The sequence below is a fragment of the Malaclemys terrapin genome, chromosome 1 (assembly GCF_027887155.1).
Source record: "Malaclemys terrapin pileata isolate rMalTer1 chromosome 1, rMalTer1.hap1, whole genome shotgun sequence".
In the NCBI taxonomy this organism is placed as follows: Eukaryota; Metazoa; Chordata; order Testudines; family Emydidae; genus Malaclemys; species Malaclemys terrapin.
Genome location: NC_071505.1, coordinates 133,173,100 through 133,190,991, shown reverse-complemented (window position 1 = coordinate 133,190,991; position 17,892 = coordinate 133,173,100). Strand labels below are relative to the sequence as shown.

The window sequence follows — 17,892 nt, the reverse complement described above, 5'->3', positions numbered from 1 at the left end:
GTGTGTATGCACTAGGTCATAATGCACGCACAAAAAAGTATACTCTACTTTGTTCCCACAAATGCAGGCTTACATTTATCTAGCTACTTTTTATGCTTTTATAAGCACTTAATATCACCGATACATAATCAAACAGCAATTATCAAATATATCGTGGGATTCCCTTCTGTAGAACATCACAGGCACCAAATGCTTTTTTAAATTACTCATTTTTTTGTTTTGTTTTGTATCTAAAAGAGCTTTAAATACGTTCTATGTGGGAGCAGATTAAAAAAAAGATTTCATTCTAAAAAAAAGGGGGGGGGAGCAGGGGGAGCAAGCATGACTGTCTGGGCTGATGTCCTCACAGGTTGATGTCTCTCACATCTGTGGGAGTGCTGGCCTGGTCCAGTTCATCCACCATCTTAGAAGGATTGCTTTGCTGTTGCTGTTGCTGGACTTGCCTAAGGTTGCTTACTAGCACCGACTCTATCTGTTCTTGGCAGGCTTTAAGGCAGTCCTAGAGAATAGGAAGCAAAGTGATCTGTTAGTGAATCTTTTCCCACTGTGCCAATCAAAGCGTCAAGACAAGCAAAAATGAGGAAAACCAAGATGTTCAGAGGCTATATGAATGGAAATAATGCATTCACCTAGAATCGTGCTATGAAGAGAAACAGGCTGCACGTCACTAGAAGCAGCCCATGTATGCAGTCCTTTGGGTGGACTAAAGCAAATATCACATTTGTTACAATCTTGGCAACTTATAATTCTAACTTTCCTGCAAGAAAGTAGTGCCTTTTGGATCAGGAACTCAATGGTATTCATTGGCAATCTCCTGCAGGACAGGTATAAATCCAAGGGCAGGACTATACCTATCTATGTAGTAGCTGCTGCATTCCCTCTGCAGGGCAAAATGTATATCATCCCTGTGCAAGAAGAAACATGCCTTTAATAAAACCAATGTTTTTGTAATGGTCCAAAGTACTACATCTTACAGCACTGCAATGAAGTGGGCTGTTACGATAGAACACTGAAGTATTTTCTTTAGAAGGGTCAGCAATGAAGAGGTAAAAAGGAGATGCCCCTAAGCTCAGAGAATCTGTACCCAGACTCCCAAAAATGTAATCCTGCCTCCAAACACTGCTTGACAGTTGGGCCTCATAAAAGACAACTCTGGTAGAAACAGGACAAACGCAGTTAGGAAGCAACCCACCAGACAATCCAAGACACAGAGCACCAAGACCATTGTCAGCAGTTTGCACGGACCATCTTCCACCCATGGAGCAAATTCAAATTCAAAGAACCAAAATGATTCCAACAACAGGGGAAAGAGCAGGCCAAAGCTAGGACACTTATGGCTCACTGAAACATTCAGGCATTCAGGGTGCAGGCAAAATTAAAATAGCAATAATTAACAATACAGTAGAACCTCAGAGTTACAAACTGACCAGTCAACCACATACCTCGTTTGGAAGTAGAATTACACAATCAGGCAGCAGCAGAGACAAAAACAAAAACACCACCACCACCATCCCCATAATAAACAAATATAGTACAGTATTGTGTTAAAGGTAAACTACTAAAAAATAAAGGGAAAGTTTAAAAAAAAAAGATTTTAAAAGGTAAGGAAACTGTTTCTGTGCTTGTTTCATTTAAATTAAGATGGTTAAAAGTAGCATTTTTCTACTGCACAGTAAATTTTTAAAGCTGTCTTAAGACAATGTTCAGTTGTAAACTTTTGAAAGAACAACCATAACATTTTGTTCATTTGAACATTTCAGAGTTACGAACCTCCATCCCCAAAGTGTTTGTAACTCTGAGGTTCTACTGTAGTACTATCGGAAAACTACAAATATCAATAACCATGTTTCTGCCATAGACTTCAAAGCACTTTATACAGAGGATTAGATAAGTATCATTATTCCCATTTCACAGACTCGGAAACTGAGGTACAGAGGTGAAGTGGTTTGCATCAGGTCACAGACGGAGTCAGTGGTTGAGTTGGGAACAGAACAAAGTACTGCAGTACAATGGATCAAACCAGGGCCTATCTGGGAAGCCCCCTCACCCTCACCCACATAGTGGCAACCAGTGGAGTCTGAAGTCTGCACACAGGTATGCTTCATCCCAGGCCTGCAATGTACATCTGTTGTCCCAGCCTGACTGGGAAAGCGTAAGTCATGTCTGGGCATGTCCGCTCCATTGGTGACATTTGTGTGCTTGATACCATTTGTGCTGGTGTGATTATTCCAGGGGATAAAATTCATGCTGTGCCAGGAATACCACTTTTTGTTGGACCCTGGAGACTCAGTGCTAGCAGTAAAGTCACACCCTCTCTCTGCAAAGAAACTACCATGCCTATATGGTGGAGCACCATTCCCAAACATTATTTGTACATGTAGATATACCAGCAAAAGAGTACAAGGGGATGGTTTGTTATGCTGATTTGATACAAGGAAGAGTGGACTGGATGAGACATTAGTCCTATCATGAACAAGAAACTTACCGAGGATATGGGGGGAGGGATAGCTCAGTGGTTTGAGCATTGGACTGCTAAACCCAGGGTTGTGAGTTCAATCCTTGAGGGGGCCACTTGGGAATCTGGGGCAAAATCAGTACTTGGTCCTGCTAGTGAAGGCAGGGGGCTGGACTCGATGACCTTTCAAGGTCCCTTCCAGTTCTAGGAGATGGGATATCTCTCCATTATTATTATTATTATTATATGGAGGCCACTATCCAGTTCTAGCATCCGTCAGCTAGGTACAGATCATGGCAGTACCATTAGAGCATCAGTAACAAGAGGCTAGTTCATCACTATTGCCTAGGCAAAACTGGACCAGGATGGTGTCGTATTTTCCAGCTTAACAGTCAGAATCAACTGTTTGTTCCCTTATCGAGAATAACATTGATCAATACCATTGTCAGATCACTAGCAGAGAGCAAGGCAATACATGAAATCTGTGCTGCAGTGTCATGTCCGTGTGATGTGCAGTGGGTGGATTGTTACTTCTCTGTGTTTGTCATAGCTATGTGCCTCTTTAACCCATGGCTCTGTGCTCCAACAAAGCCCCAACAAAGATCGGTGAGACTGATATTAAACTCTTAACAATAGGTGAAGAAAGTGGTGATTCCCATAGTTCAATTTGCTTAAAACTTTCCATTATAAGCCACTGCTTTCAGCTGCTTGTAACTTTGCCAAACTTCTATCCCTTGGGCTGAAATTTTCCATGCTTACTCTCTGTCTCAGGCTGACCTGATCTGGGAAAATTTAATCAAATACAGTTCTGCCATTTCCAAGAATGAGACTAGGGAAAGCAGGTAGTTTGACAATAAAAAAAATCCCAACAGTTTCTCTGAAGAGCTCTAGCACCTTCACAATTTGGAGTAGGACCTTCCATAGACTCATAAACTCATAGACTTTAAGGTCAGAAGGGACCATTATGATCATCTGGTCTGACCCCCTGCATGCTGCAGGCCACAAGACCCTTCCCTGGACTCTGCCATTGAAGTCCTCAATCCTGTGTTTTAGTGACTTCAATCGGCTGAGACCCTCCTGCTAGTGATCCCTGCCCCATGCTGCGGAGGAAGGCGAAAAACCTCCAGAGGCTCAGCCAATTTACCCTGGAGGAAAATTCCTTCCCGACCCCAAATATGGCGATCAGTAATACCCCGAGCATATAGGCAAGAGTCTCTAGCCTGACCCTCGTTGGCCATTATACTATTTACGTACCATTGCTTGGTTTTCCTTGGCTACTATGTTTTACCATTAAACCATTTCCTCCATAAACTTATCTAATTTAATCTTAAAACCAGACAGGTCCGTCGCCCCCACCGTTTCCCTCGGAAGGCCGTTCCAATATTTCACCCCTCTGACGGTCAGAAACCTTCGTCTAATTTCAAGCCTGAACTTCCCCACGGCCAGTTTATATCCATTCGTTCTCATGTCCACATTAGTACTAAGCTGGAATAATTCCTCTCCCTCCCTTGTATTTATCCCTCTGATATATTTAAAGATAGCAATCATATCCCCCCTCAGCCTTCGCTTTGTCAGACTAAACAACCCAAGCTCCTCTAATCTCTTTTCATACGACAGGTTTTCCATTCCTCTGATCATCCTAGTCGCCCTTCTCTGCACCCGTTCCAGTTTGAGTTAATCTTTTTTAAACATGGGAGACCAGAACTGCACACAGTACTCCAAATGAGGTCTCACCAGCGCCTTATACAACGGAAGCAGGACCTCCTTATCCCTACTAGATATACCTCGCCTAATACATCCCAAGACCGCATTGGCTTTTTTCACCGCCACGTCACATTGTCGACTCATAGTCATCCTGCGGTCTACAAGGACCCCTAGGTCCTTCTCCTCTTCCGTTACTTCTAACCAATGCGTCCCCATCTTGTAACTAAAATTGTTATTAGTCATCCCCAAGTGCATCACCTTACACTTTTCACTATTAAATTTCATCCTATTTCTGATACTCCAATTCACAAGCTCATTCAAGTCTCCCTGCAGAATATCCCTATCCTCCTCCGAATTTGCAACTCCTCCCACCTTCGTATCATCCGCAAACTTTATCAGCCCACTCTTGCAATCGGTCCCGAGGTCAGTTATAAATAGATTAAATAAAATGGGTCCCAAAACCGAACCTTGAGGCACTCCACTAGTAACCTCCCTCCAACCCGACAGTTCACCCTTTAATACGACCCGCTGCATTCTCCCCATTAACCAATTCCTTATCCACCTCTGGATTTTCATATCGATCCCCATGTTTTTCATTTTAACCAATAATTCCTCATGGGGTACAGTATCAAACGCTTTACTGAAATCCAGGTATATTAGGTCCACCGCATTTCCCTTATCCAATAAGTCCGTTACTTTCTCAAAGAAGGAGATCAGATTCGTTTGGCACGATCTGCCCTTCGTAAAACCATGTTGTAATTTATCGCAATTGCCATTAACCTCAAGGTCCTCAACTAGTTTCTCTTTCAGAATCTTCTCCAGCACCTTGCACACTACTGATGTTAAACTAACAGGCCTGTAGTTACCCGGATCACTTTTTTTCCCTTTCTTGAAAATAGCAACCACGTTGGCTATTCTCCAGTCTAACAGGACCACCCCCCGAGTTTACAGATTCATTAAATATTATTGCTAATGGGCCTGCTATTTCCCGTGCCAATTCCTTCAATATTCTCAGATGAAGATCGTCCGGTCCTCCCGACTTAGTCCCATTAAGGCGTTCAAGTTTTGTTTCTACCTCGGATGCGGTAATCCCCCATCCCGTATGCCCCTCTGTAACGGTGCTAGTATCCCTAATACCTTCATTGGCCTCATTAAACACCGATGCAAAATATTCATTGAGATATTGCGCCATGCCTAGATTATCTTTAATCTCCTCTCCGGCTATAGTCTTCAGCGGTCCCACTTCTTCTTTCTTTGCTTTCTTCCTATTTATATGGCTGTAAAACCTCTTACTATTACTTTTAATTCCCCTCGCTAAGTCCAACTCTTCCCGGCCTTTGGCCTTTCTCACTCTATCTCTACATTCTCTGACTTCACTAAGGTAAGTTTCCTTACTGATCCCTCCCCTCTTCCACTCTTTGTACGCTTTCTGTTTTTTCCTAATCGCCCCTTTGAGTCGGTCGCTCATCCAGCTCGGTCTAAATCTCTTGCTTAGTAATCTTTTTCCCTTTTTGGGGATACAGGCCTCTGACAGCTCATGCATCTTTAACTTAAAGTTGCATCTCCAATTTGGATTAGGAGAAGTGTGGGGTCAGGTGCCATATGCTCTCCCCATGAACATGCACCCAGGCTTAACCAAGTTATAAGCCTCTGAAAATTGTCTTTTGCACATGCTCAGTAGAGCCCATGAGAGCCTTGCTGCTAAAAGCCCCAGAGAGCCCCCTAACATACCAACGACACTGAAACATGCCTCAGGAACAGAGCTAGAGCTCTGGATGTAATATGGATGTAACAGATAGAGTAGCTGCTGTTGTGGCCCCTTAGCCTAGGAGAAGGCAGAGATTAAAGTGTGGGGAAATGACATTCTCTTTGGCTTGAGGTGCCAACACTCACTATACTTGCTCCACTGGGGAGAAGATGTGCTGGGCATAAGGGAGAAACCATGAGTTCTAGTGTCATCTCTTTCACTTGTTGGTGTTAATAAGCCTGTGCACTTCACAGTCATTACTGAGCAAGGCCTCATACCCCTACCTTAAGGAGGCAGGCAACTACCATTCTCCCCATTTTACAGAAGGGGAACTAAGAGTTTACACAAGGTCACTTTGGAAAAGCTTGGCACAGAATCCAGGGACCAGATTCTAGGTTGTATGTCGCATGAAGTGCAGTGGGGACAACAATGTCTTTTAAGTCACCTTTGCACTATGCAGAATCTGGCCTGCTCTTTGGCATAAGTGTAGCCCAGGGGCAACAACCTTTCAGAAGTGGTGTGCCTAGTCTTCATTTATTCACTCTAATTGAAGGTTTCGAGTGCCAGTAATACATTTAAACATTTTTAGAAGGTCTCTTTCTATAAGTCTATAATATATAACTAAACTATTGTTGTGTGTAAAGTAAATAAGGTTTTTAAAATGTTTAAGAGGCTTCATTTAAAATTAAATTAAAATGCAGAGCCCCCTGTACCGGTGGCCAGGACCCAGGCAGTGTGAGTGCCACTGAAAATCAGCTCGCGTGCCACCTTTGGCATGCGTGCCATAGGTTGCCTACCCCGGTGTAGCCCTTATCATAAATTAGAGGAACCCCAGAGGCTGCTCTAGTTTATGGCAATCTGTCTAAAATAGTAATGTGCCCCTAATGACAGATATATTCACTCTGTACTGTGCTGATTATGAGACAACCCTCTAAGACGTACCTTAGCCTCAGAAGAAGGAGAGTGTACATCATGTATTCATTCCACAGCATATTCCTTTTAATTTCCTGGGGTCAGTTTTTCTTAGGACAACTAACCAGAATGTAATTCTTCATTTGCGCTTTTCATGAAACACCCTTATTTCTGTCTCTCTGCATTCATACCCACACTCTGTGAATAGACCTGTTGTCCTCTGGAGATTCGAGGTATATTGTGGGCACAAACAACGAGTAACAATTTAAGTTAGCTAATACTCAGATGCACTGAGCAACCACAACTCCAGTAAAGTCGATGGGAACAGGGGATGCTCAGCACCTTAGAAACTCAAGATAGTGTCTCAAGTTGGACACCCCCCCCCCCCAAAATGCAGTGCCTAAAGTGGGAGGTCGTGTCTAAAAATGTTGGCCTATATGACTTGCACTAGGACACACAATGAGTCAGTGGCAATGCCAGGAATAGAATGCTGATCTCTTGACTCATAGTCTAGTACCCTATCCACTGGACTACATGTACTGTCAGCACACTGGATCAGTCATTGAATGGACATGTTTCAAAATGCTAACCGCACTCCAACAACAGGTATTTGTGCACACTGTCTGTGCACCATACCAGAGCAAGAAGGCTTGCCCATAATCCTGTATTAAGAACTCATGTAGCAACCATGCCAGCAGGAGTTACTCATATTAAGACACTTAATTACCAAAAACACGTTTTCTCTGGTTTTGGTGAATCTACAAAAGACTCTGATGCCTTATTGTAAAAGGAGTCCTGTAGTCTTCAGGAATTAAAGATTAATCATTAAAGATTATGTCATGTGATGAAACTTCCAGGAATACGTCCAACCAAAATTGGTGACCCTATGTCAGGCCTAAAATTAGACCTCCTACCAACTTCTTTGTTATGAGGTGCATTGTGCTGTCTATCCCTCCTTATTCTCTGCATACATGCTACATTCTTATCAGAAAGCAAGGGACTGAAACCTACTGGATTCCTGCTCTTGGAGAGATGTGAAGTTTGAATACCTAGCTTGCTAAGAATGGAGCAGGAAGATTGAAGTGAAGGATACTGTACATGTCATTGAGAAAAAGTAACTAAATACCCTGGATTTATTGGTGATGAGAGGTGAAGCAAAAAATCTGGATTTTTTTACAATGCTGTATCCATTAGATGTTGGAGTATTTCTGTTGGGTTTTTTTGCAAGAGGTGTGTAGGGGGACTGATTGTTTTGTTTTTAATGGTCCTGCTGGTGATGACAAATCTGTCTAGTTATTTTAAGGTGAGAACTTTTGCTTTTTTTCATCTTGCTGGGAAATGGTTGGACACTTTCTATTGTCAGGGAATTGAACATTTAATGGTGAAGGCTGGGCCTCTCATCCCAAATATATTGCTGCCAAAAACCCTCAAAAATTCAAATAAATCCCATGCTCAAGAATACATGTGCATTCTAGGTCCATTACCAACATTCACATATTTAGGAGGTAGTAACTGTAATATGTTCCACGGGTTAGTAAAATGACTGGGCTTATGTTAAAATGTCCAGTGAGTCCATTATAGCATATTCCGGCAACTGCTTGTTGCAACAGAATTGGTTGTCTGTTTGTGGTCTGTTTCCCTTTTCCATAAACTGCTGCTGATGTGGTGTGCTTGTGTTCACTGGAGAAGACCTAAGCAAATGCATATAATCTATCATCAGACACAATATCTTGTTTTCAAACAGTTTTTGCAGCTACATTGACAGAAGTGCAAGGTAATCAAGGGATGAGCCCCAAGGTCACACAGGAGTTTACCAGGACAGATGAGCCCCCCACACCAGAAGGATTTCATTGAGTGTATACATCTCCCTACCAACAAATAAAAGCTTCCAGCCATGCTAACATTCCTTCAAACAGGGCCTGACACTGCTCCCATTGAAGTTGATGGCAAAATGGTGTAGATCAGGCTCAGAAATAAAAAATGGAAGAATGACGATATCCATTTGCATTTATAAAGCACGTTTCATACAAAGATCTCAGTATGCCTTTAAAACATTAAGGGCCAAAATTGCAAACCAGAATGTCTTTCTAAAACAAACCAGGCATTTGCACAGCCAAGTACCAATCTCAGTGCTTTACAACCCAATTCTCTACATAATGCAGGGTTTTGCATATAACATAAATCCTGAAAATCCTCACCCAGTTAAGTCAGTTTCAGAACACTTTTATAATATTGTACATTTTAATAGTAATAATTCATTGCAAAAACAAATAATGATCCATTTAATTTATGCAGAGTCCTAAAATGACACTTCCCAGGGCTGTGAGGCACCTCACCACACCCTGCCCTTAGTGTGAGGAAGTTTTGTCTGTGCCTGCGGTGGATCAGCTCCCTGAAACCACCAGTTTCTGTTAGCAGAAGTACTGCCCTCCAGGCCTTGCCCTCTCTGTACTGGTTAGCAAGAGGCACGCACCAACCCCAAGTTCTCCGAGCATTCCCTGTAGCGTCCAGCCCCTTATCCACTGAACTCTCCTAGAATTACCAGGCTCATCGTTCCCAAAGGAACTGTACACCCCAGCTCTCTAGTTACACCTTAGAAAACAGCTCTGCTGAACACACAGCACTTAGATGTATTTATAGGGAAAACAAGAATAAGTTTATTATCAAAGCACAGAGATTCAAGTGATAGTGAGTAAGAATACTGGAAACAAATGGTTACATATAAAACAAAATCATAACACGCTTTTTGAAAACTAAACGTAACTAACAAGGAATGTCTATCTCCTGCAAGAAAGCGTACCCCAAGTTCTTTCCCCAGTGTTTTGAACCAGTTTGGTGGAGACCCCTTTTCATAAAATCATGCCCACTGACAGCTTGTCCTTACAGGCTGAACAAATATCTAAGGGTTCATCTGTACCTTGGGTACAATTTCAAAAGTTCATTATATTACCCCTAAATAAGCTGACCTCTGCTGTTTCCATCTTCTTGTTAATTTCCTCTCTGAAGATTTCACAATCCTTCATTAGCATGCAGCTCAGACTTTTGAGTGGAGGCCTACTGTGAACCATACAATACTTAATTTACAGGCAAACAGCCAGACAGATAAACATTCCTTGTCTGAAAGAAAACCTGCTTTTCACTGTTGCTGGTGACCGCTCCCTTAATGCAGACCTTAAGAACATAATTGTCAGTGTATATACATAACTCCTTACACAACATCTGTACGTGCATTTTGCAGTGATACTGATGACCAGGGTGACACAGGCTTTGAGTCCTCACATGACACTCTTTGGTGAACTAAAAATACCAGACCCTGGGATTCCTGTAACCCATATGCACCTGTTATGCCCTCTGCCAGCTGGCATCAAGAAGACCCTGGGTAACAATTACATCTGAGGCCTGGTCCACACTATAGAGTTAGGTCGACATAAGCTGCTTTACTCTGTAAGTATCCACCCTACAATGTTGCTCCCGCTGACGTAACTCGCCCACTACGCCGACCTAATAACTCCACCTCCACGAGAGGTAAATCGCTTAGGTCAACGTAGTTAGGTCGACATAGTGGCAGTGTAGACACTGCATAACTTACGTTGACTTTACTGGCCTCCAAGAGGTGTCCCACAATGCCCCACTGTGACCACTCTGGTCACTATTTTGAACTCCATTGCTCAGCAGCCAGGTACACAGCTACATGCCTCCCCTTTAAAAGCCCTGTGAATTTTAAATTCCATTTGCTGATTGCTTGGCATGGAGAACACACATAGTAACTGTCCAGCTGAACATGCCAGCTCCACAGAGCAAACGTGCTCCTGCCTGGAGAACACAGGAGGTGGTGGATCTCCTGGGTCTGTGGGGAGAAGAGGCTGTGCAGGCACAGTTTCGATCCAGCCGTAGAAACGTCGACATCTATGAGCATGGGGGAGAAGAGCTAAAAGAGGGACATGCAGCAGTGCCGTGTGAAAATCAAGGAGCTGTGGCAGGCATACCAGAAGGCAGGGGAGGCAAACAGCCACTCTGGTGCAGAGCTGCAAAGATACTGCTTCTCCAAGGAGCTGCATGCCATCCTCGGCAGTGACCCAACCACCATCCCCAAGAGCCCCATGGATACTTCGGGGGAGCTGGAATCACAGGCCACCACAGTGAATCTTGAGAACGAGGTGTTGGACAAGGAAGAGGAGGAGGAGAATGGGGAACAGGCGACCAGGGGATCCAGAGGCACTGCAAGTCAGGACCTCTTTTTGAATCCTGAGCAGTCGAACAAGTCCCAGCAGTTCAAGGCTGGTGAGCCTGATGCAGGGGAAGGAACCTCTGGTAAGTATGTGGTTTGTTTTGACATTGCAGGGACACATCTGTTCATTTACTCTTTTTTAGTCACGCTCAAGAGATAGCGAAATAACCAAGAGGTAGAGTTGCGATCTGCTTCTCAACAGTTGGGCAGAGGGAGCCCTGCAGAACAGTTTGTTTATGTGTACTGAAGGCCTGTGAATCCTCCACAGAGATCTCAAGGAAGCTTTCCTGGAGGCAGTATGCAATCCTCTGCCAAAGGTTTCTGGGGAGGGCTGCCTTATTTCTTCTGCCGCAGTAGGATGCTTTCCCACAACACTCAGCAATTACTTCAGCAGGCACCACTGCAGTACACAGGCTAGCACCATACAGACTCGGTCTGCAGCCGGATGTGTGCAGGAGCTGTTTCCTTTCAGCCTCTGTTACCCTCAAGAATGAGATATCAGCTAAAGTCACAAGCAGAAGTGAGACTGTAGTGCTTGTAACTTGTGTGATCAAGCGGAGTGAATGCACTCACAGTAGTACCTCTGTCCACTGTTTCTTTTGCAGCTGCAAAAGTGGCCTTGAGGGTCTCTCCATCCACACCAGCAGAGCGACTCAGCCAGAACAGGAGAAAGAAGAGGACAAGGGAAGACATGTTCCAGGAGATCCTGAGAGCCTTGGTGCTTCAAATACCGAGCAGAGGGCTGGGAGGATGAAGTTCAAGGACACAATGGACAGGGATAGTGAGGACAGGAGAAACAGGCAGCAAGAGATGATAACACTTCTCAGGGAGCAAACAGACACGCTGCAGTCTCTGACTGACCTTCAGGCTCAACAGATCCATTCTCACCTCCCCCCACAGCCCACAGAGAACTGCATTCCGGGACCACCCTGCATCTGGGACCAGTGCAATAATCCTACCACTCCATCCTGAGGGAGAGTACAGAAATCACAGCGGCACATACACCAACTGTCTCTCTCACAGGTCAGTATATGTGTGTTTGTGAAATGGAAATTACTTTTCTTTCCCTTTCAGAGGTTCTTTCTCATGTATTTATAAAGTTTCATTCAGTTTTAAATATGTTTGTCTCATAAAACTGGGTGACTGGGCAACAAAACGGCAAATGAAATTCAATGCTGATAAATGCGAAGTAATTCACACTGGAAAACATAATCCCAACTAGACATATACAGTGTTGGGGTCTAAATTAGCTGTTACCACTCAAGAAAGGGATCTTGGAATCACTGTGAATAGTTCTCTGAAAACATCCACTCAATGTGCAGCAGCAGTCAAAAAAGCTATCAGAATGTTGGGACTCATTAGGAAAGGGACAGGTGAGACAACAGAAAATATCATATTGCCTCTATATAAATCCATGGTACGCCCACATCTTGAATATTGTGAGCAGATCTGGTTGCCCCATCTCAAAAAAGATATATTGGAATTGGAAAAGATACAGAAAAGGTCAACAAAAATGTCTAGGGGTATGGAACAGCTTCCATATGAGGAGAGATTAATAAGACTGGGATTTTTCAGCTTGGAAAAGAGATGACTAAGGGGAGATATGACAGAGATCTATAAAATCATGACTGGTGTAGAGAAAGTAAATAATGAAGTGTTATTTACTCCTTCTCATAACACAAGAACTAAGTGTCACCAAATTAAATTAATAAGCAACAGGTTTAAAACAAACTAAAGGAAGTATTTCTTCACACAACATACAATCAACCTGTGGAACTCTTTGCCAGAGGATGTTGTGAAGGCCAACACTATAACAGGGTTAAAAAAAGAGCTAGATAAGTTCATGGATGAACTATTAGCCAGGATGGCAGGGATGTAAAATCATCTTTGAAGTGTTCAGAGCCTCTGTTTGCCAGAAGTTGGGAATGGACGACAGGGTATGGATCACTTGATGATTACTTGTTCTGTTCATTCCCTCTGGGGCACCTGGCACTGGCTACTGTCAGAAGACAGGATACTGGGCTGGATGGACCATTGGTCTGACCCAGTATGGCCATTCTTATCTTTGTATGGGTTCGATATAAAAGTCTATTTATGGAAACTTAATTCATCTTTATTAGTTCATAACATATGCTGACTGGGGCTGGCATCATTCACAGATAATAGCAATAGGTGCATTTGCAATGTTATATTACCACACACAGAACACTCATTACAATGGTCATACTAGGGTGCAAAAAAAAAAAAAAAAGCCCGGCACAGAAGACTACAGCAACATACGTTACTGTGGCTCATTGTTAAAATGGTCCTTCAAAGCCTCCTTGAGCCGCATAGTCCCCTATTGATTTCTTCTTACAGCCCTTGTATCTAGCTGCTCAAAAGCAGCAGACAGCCATTCCACCTCCACCCCTGCAGAAACCGCTCCCCCCTTTGCTTCACAGATATTATGAAGCACACAGCAGGCAGCTATCACCATGGCGATATTTTCTCCACTGAGGTCTAATCTTGTGAGTAGATAGCGCCAGCAGCCTTTCAAATAGCGAAAGGCACCATCCAACTGTCATTCTGCACCTGCTGAGCCTGTGCTTGAAGCACTCCCTGTTGGGGTCGTGCTGATTAATGTATGCCATGGGAGTAAGGGGTAGGCTGGGTCTCCCAAGATTACTATCGGCATTTCAACATGCCAGTGGTAATTGTCTGGTTTGGAAAGAAAGTCCCTGCTAACAGCTTTCTCTACAGGCCTGTGTTCTTTAAGATGCGTGCATCATGCACCTTCCCTGACCAGCCCGTGTTGATGTCAGTGAAACGACCTGATGATCCACCAGTGCTTGCAATACCACAGAAAAGTACCCCTTTCTGTTGATGTACTCCATGGCAAGGTGGTCTGGTGCAAAAATAGGGATATGCGTGCCATCTATTGCCCCACTGCAGTTAGGGAACCCCATTATTGCAAAACCATCCACTATGTCCTGCACGTTGCCTATAGTCACAGTTCTTCGTAACAGGACACAATTAATGACCCTGCACACTTGCAACACAACTCCCATGGTGGATTTTTTAACTCCAAATTGATTCCTGATTGATCAACAGCAATCTGGCATTGAAAGCTTCCACACACCAATCACCACTCGCTTCTCCACTGTGAGTGTAGCTCTCAATTTGGTGTCACAGCACTGGAGAGTTGGGGCAAGCTCCATACACAGTTCCAGGAATATGGCCTTAGGCATCCAAAAGTTCTGCAGCCACTGCATAATGATGCAATCCCACCAGTCACTGCTTGATTCTTGGGCCCAGAACCGGCGGTCCACTGTGTGAAGTTTCTCCGTAACTGCCAACAACAGCCTTGAATTGTTTCTTTCCATGGAGCACAGCAAGGCAGCCTGCAAGGAATCATCATATTCCACCTCATGGCTCTGGAAACACTTCAGGATCAGGCATGTTGTGGTCGTAACACTCATCACAATACTGAAGAGCAGAGCAGTGCAGGATCCATGCTTCTCGCAGAGATGGCAAACGTGCAGGTTTGCAGGGCTTTTTAAAAGAGATGCCCATGGAATAATGGGATGGAGAAAACTGCATCATGGGACGTTGAACCCATGTTTCCAGTCACCCCCGCACCACTCATTTGTTCCCATGATGCACTAAAACACCCTGTGCTACATGGTGGCGAGTTGCACAATGGGATAGCTACCCCTGGTGCACTGCTCTCTGCATCGATGCAAGTGCTGTTAGTGAGGACGTATACCACCGACACCGGGAGCATATTGTTAACATGCAAAATCAACATAACTACTGTGGCGGCTGTATGTCAACTTAATTGTATAGCGTAGGCATGGCCTGAGAATCTCAAAGCACTTAATACAAAAGTGGGTCAGTACCTCGGTCCTCATTTTATAGCTGAAGCCTACAAGGTATTTCCGGTCAGAATCTGGACTACTATGTGTGTGCATGGCTTTTTATATTATACTGGGGCCCACAATAAGATGTTTGTGTTTCTGGATATGGTGCTCAGATTGAAGATTGGTTTTAAAACAATAATTCATCAATGAAATGGGTAGGAGGAATAGCTCAGTGGTTTGAGCATTGGCCTGCTAAATCCAGGGTTGTGAGTTCAATCCTTGAGGGGGCCACTTAGGGATCTGGGGCAAAATCAGTACTTGGTCCTGCTAGAGAAGGCAGGGGGCTGGACTCAATGACCTTTTGGGGTCCCTTCCAGTTCTAGGAGATAGGATATCTCCATATATTAAAAAAATCCATAAGACAAGGCCTATAGTACTTGGAAAAGCCTGGTACTATATGCGATTCATTTCTTTAACTTTTCAGCACCAAGTTAATGCATGTTCTCACTGATTTTTCCATATTCTCCTTTTTTAAACTTAAATACATGTATACGGCTCTTATGAAGATGTTTGCATCTGGCAATCTGGTATGTGAGCCTCCCATCCATCTCTGGAAATAGGGTCCAACTTTGCACCACTGAAGTCAATGGAATTTTGCGATTGATTTCAATGGGCTTTAGAACAGGCTGGTACAGGCCTGAACTTGCATGATATTGAGTGCCCTCAACTGTCATTGATTTCACTGAGGTAAGGAGGTGCAGGAAGTACTCAGCACCTTGCAAGGTCAGGCCCAAAGTGAAAAATAAAAGCTGAAAAAGGAAAAACACAAATAAATTTTTATTGTTTTATAAAGTTTATATAGGGCTGATCTTGAAGTCCTTTCTCAAGCCACACACCCAGGGATTCTCTTTGGGCCTCATCCTAAGCTCATTGAAGTCAACGGATAGCGTCTTTCAACTGACTTCACTGGCTTTTTGCTGCAGCCTTCTATCCACAGGACAGAATGGGAAGCATCAATGCCATCTTAACCCCTAAAGAATCACAAGAGATACTTTTGTCTAATGCTGAACAAGGAACGTTATCAGAATAAGGAAAACAGTTTTATCCTTAAATCTTCTCTCTCACCTCCTGCCTCACTTACTGTGAGTATGTTCACATACTGCACCCACTGCCTCTGGGGACAGGGTTCTTCAGTAGGAACTAGACTGGGATCACCAGATTCATTTTACATAGGCCACCAAACAGCCAGTGGCAAGAAAAGATGTGTACTTTTGGTAACTGGTGTTCTTCGAGAGGTGTTGCTCCTGTCCATTCCATTGTAGGTGTGTGTGCTTGCCACATCCGCCGGTGCTGGAAGTTTTTCCCTCAGTGGTAACCATAAAGGACCAGCTCTGGCGCCTTCTGGAGTGGCGCGCATATGTGCCGGTATAAGGGGTGTCCTCGGCTCCCACCTCCCTCAGTGCCTTCTTGCCGGAATGCCAACAGAGGGGAAGGAGGGTGAGTCATGGAATGGACATGAGCAACACATCTCGAAGAACAACAGTTACAAAAGGTAACCATTGTGACATTACACTCTATATGATTTTATGAAAGTCTGCTGATGAGTATGAATATAATGTAACTGGAATATGCTTCATGCAAAAGGTCTCTTGTAAGGTATCATTACAAAACTTATAATCTACTGAGTGTGGTCATCCTATTTGTATAAATGTATCACTCTTGTATCTGAAACTAGAAATATAAAATATAACTCTGAGGGCCTACTGTAATTATGCAAAGTGTGGGCCATTAATGGTAGTTTGGATTCTTGATGGCTCCCATTAACCAGGACAATTGTCTATAGATGGCTCTATTTTACTTGTGAGTCTTCCCATACACGTGTGTGCTGGAAAGTGGGTAATGAAGTCTTACAGTGACATGTGATTATGTCACCTGAACTGGAATCCATCTTTAACCTGGCGCTTTTCCATTGAGAAGGCAGGGGAGGAACCCAGAGGGACAAAGGATTTCTGCCTTATGCAAAAGATATATAAGTGGGTGGAACAGAGAAAAGGGGGCAGCCATCATGCGAAAACCCGTAGCTACCACCTGTGCTGGAACAAGGGCTGTACCAGGGGAAAGGATTGTGACCAGACTAGGAAGGTGTCCAGTCTGTGAAAGAAACGTATTGAAACATCTCTGAGGGTGAGATTTTATCTGTATTCAATTTTATTACTGTATTAGACTTAGTTTTGCGTGTTTTATTTTATTTTATTTGGTAATTCACTTTGTTCTGTCTGTTACGACTTGGAACCACTGAAATCCTACTTTCTGTATTTAATAAAATCACTTTTTACTTATTAATTAACTCAGAGTATGTATTAATACCTGAGGGGGGCAAACAGCTGTGCATATCTCTCTATCAGTGTTATAGAGGGCGAACAATTTATGAGTTTACCCTGTATAAGCTTTATAAAGGGTAAAACGGATTTATTTGGGGTTTGGACCCAAGTGGGAGGTGGGTATTTGAGTGTTAAAGACAGGAACACTTCTGTAAGCTGCTTTCAGTTAAGTCTTCAGCTTTGGGGCATGTGGTTCAGGCCCTGGGTCTGTGTTGGAGCAGACTGGTGTGTCTGGCTCAACAAGATAGGCTGCTGGAGTCCCAGGCTGGCAGGGAAAGCAGGGGCAGAAGTAGTCTTGGCACATCAGTTGGCAGTCCCAAGAGTGTTTCTCTGATCCAACCCGTCACAACCGTCTTTTCTTCTTTGAGTGCTTGCTCATGTCCATTCCATTGTAGGTGACTCCCAAGCAGCACCACCAGAGGCGGGTAGAAGTTCATGGACATGTCGATTGCAACACAGCTCTTCCAAATCCAGCGTCATCTCTAGCTTGCTGGGTAATAGTGTAATGCATCGTAAACATGTGTACCGAAGACCATGTCGCGACCCTGCACATGTCCTGGATAGGGACATGTGCCAGGAAGGCAGCCAAAGACACCTGAGCCCTAATCAAGTGAGCCTTCACTATC

At 43.7% G+C, this 17,892-nt stretch overlaps 1 protein-coding gene across 1 annotated transcript in view; it reads right to left on the bottom strand.

The window, feature by feature from the left end:
• CCND2 (cyclin D2) overlaps nt 1–17,892 on the bottom strand; it is a 75,284-nt gene that overhangs the window by 3,169 nt on the left and 54,223 nt on the right. The window contains exon 8 of the mRNA XM_054039221.1: nt 1–499. This exon is cut by the window's left edge and continues 3,169 nt beyond it. Within this exon, the coding sequence (XP_053895196.1) occupies nt 344–499 (156 nt within the window). The 3' untranslated portion in view covers nt 1–343. The remainder of the gene's footprint in view (nt 500–17,892) is intronic.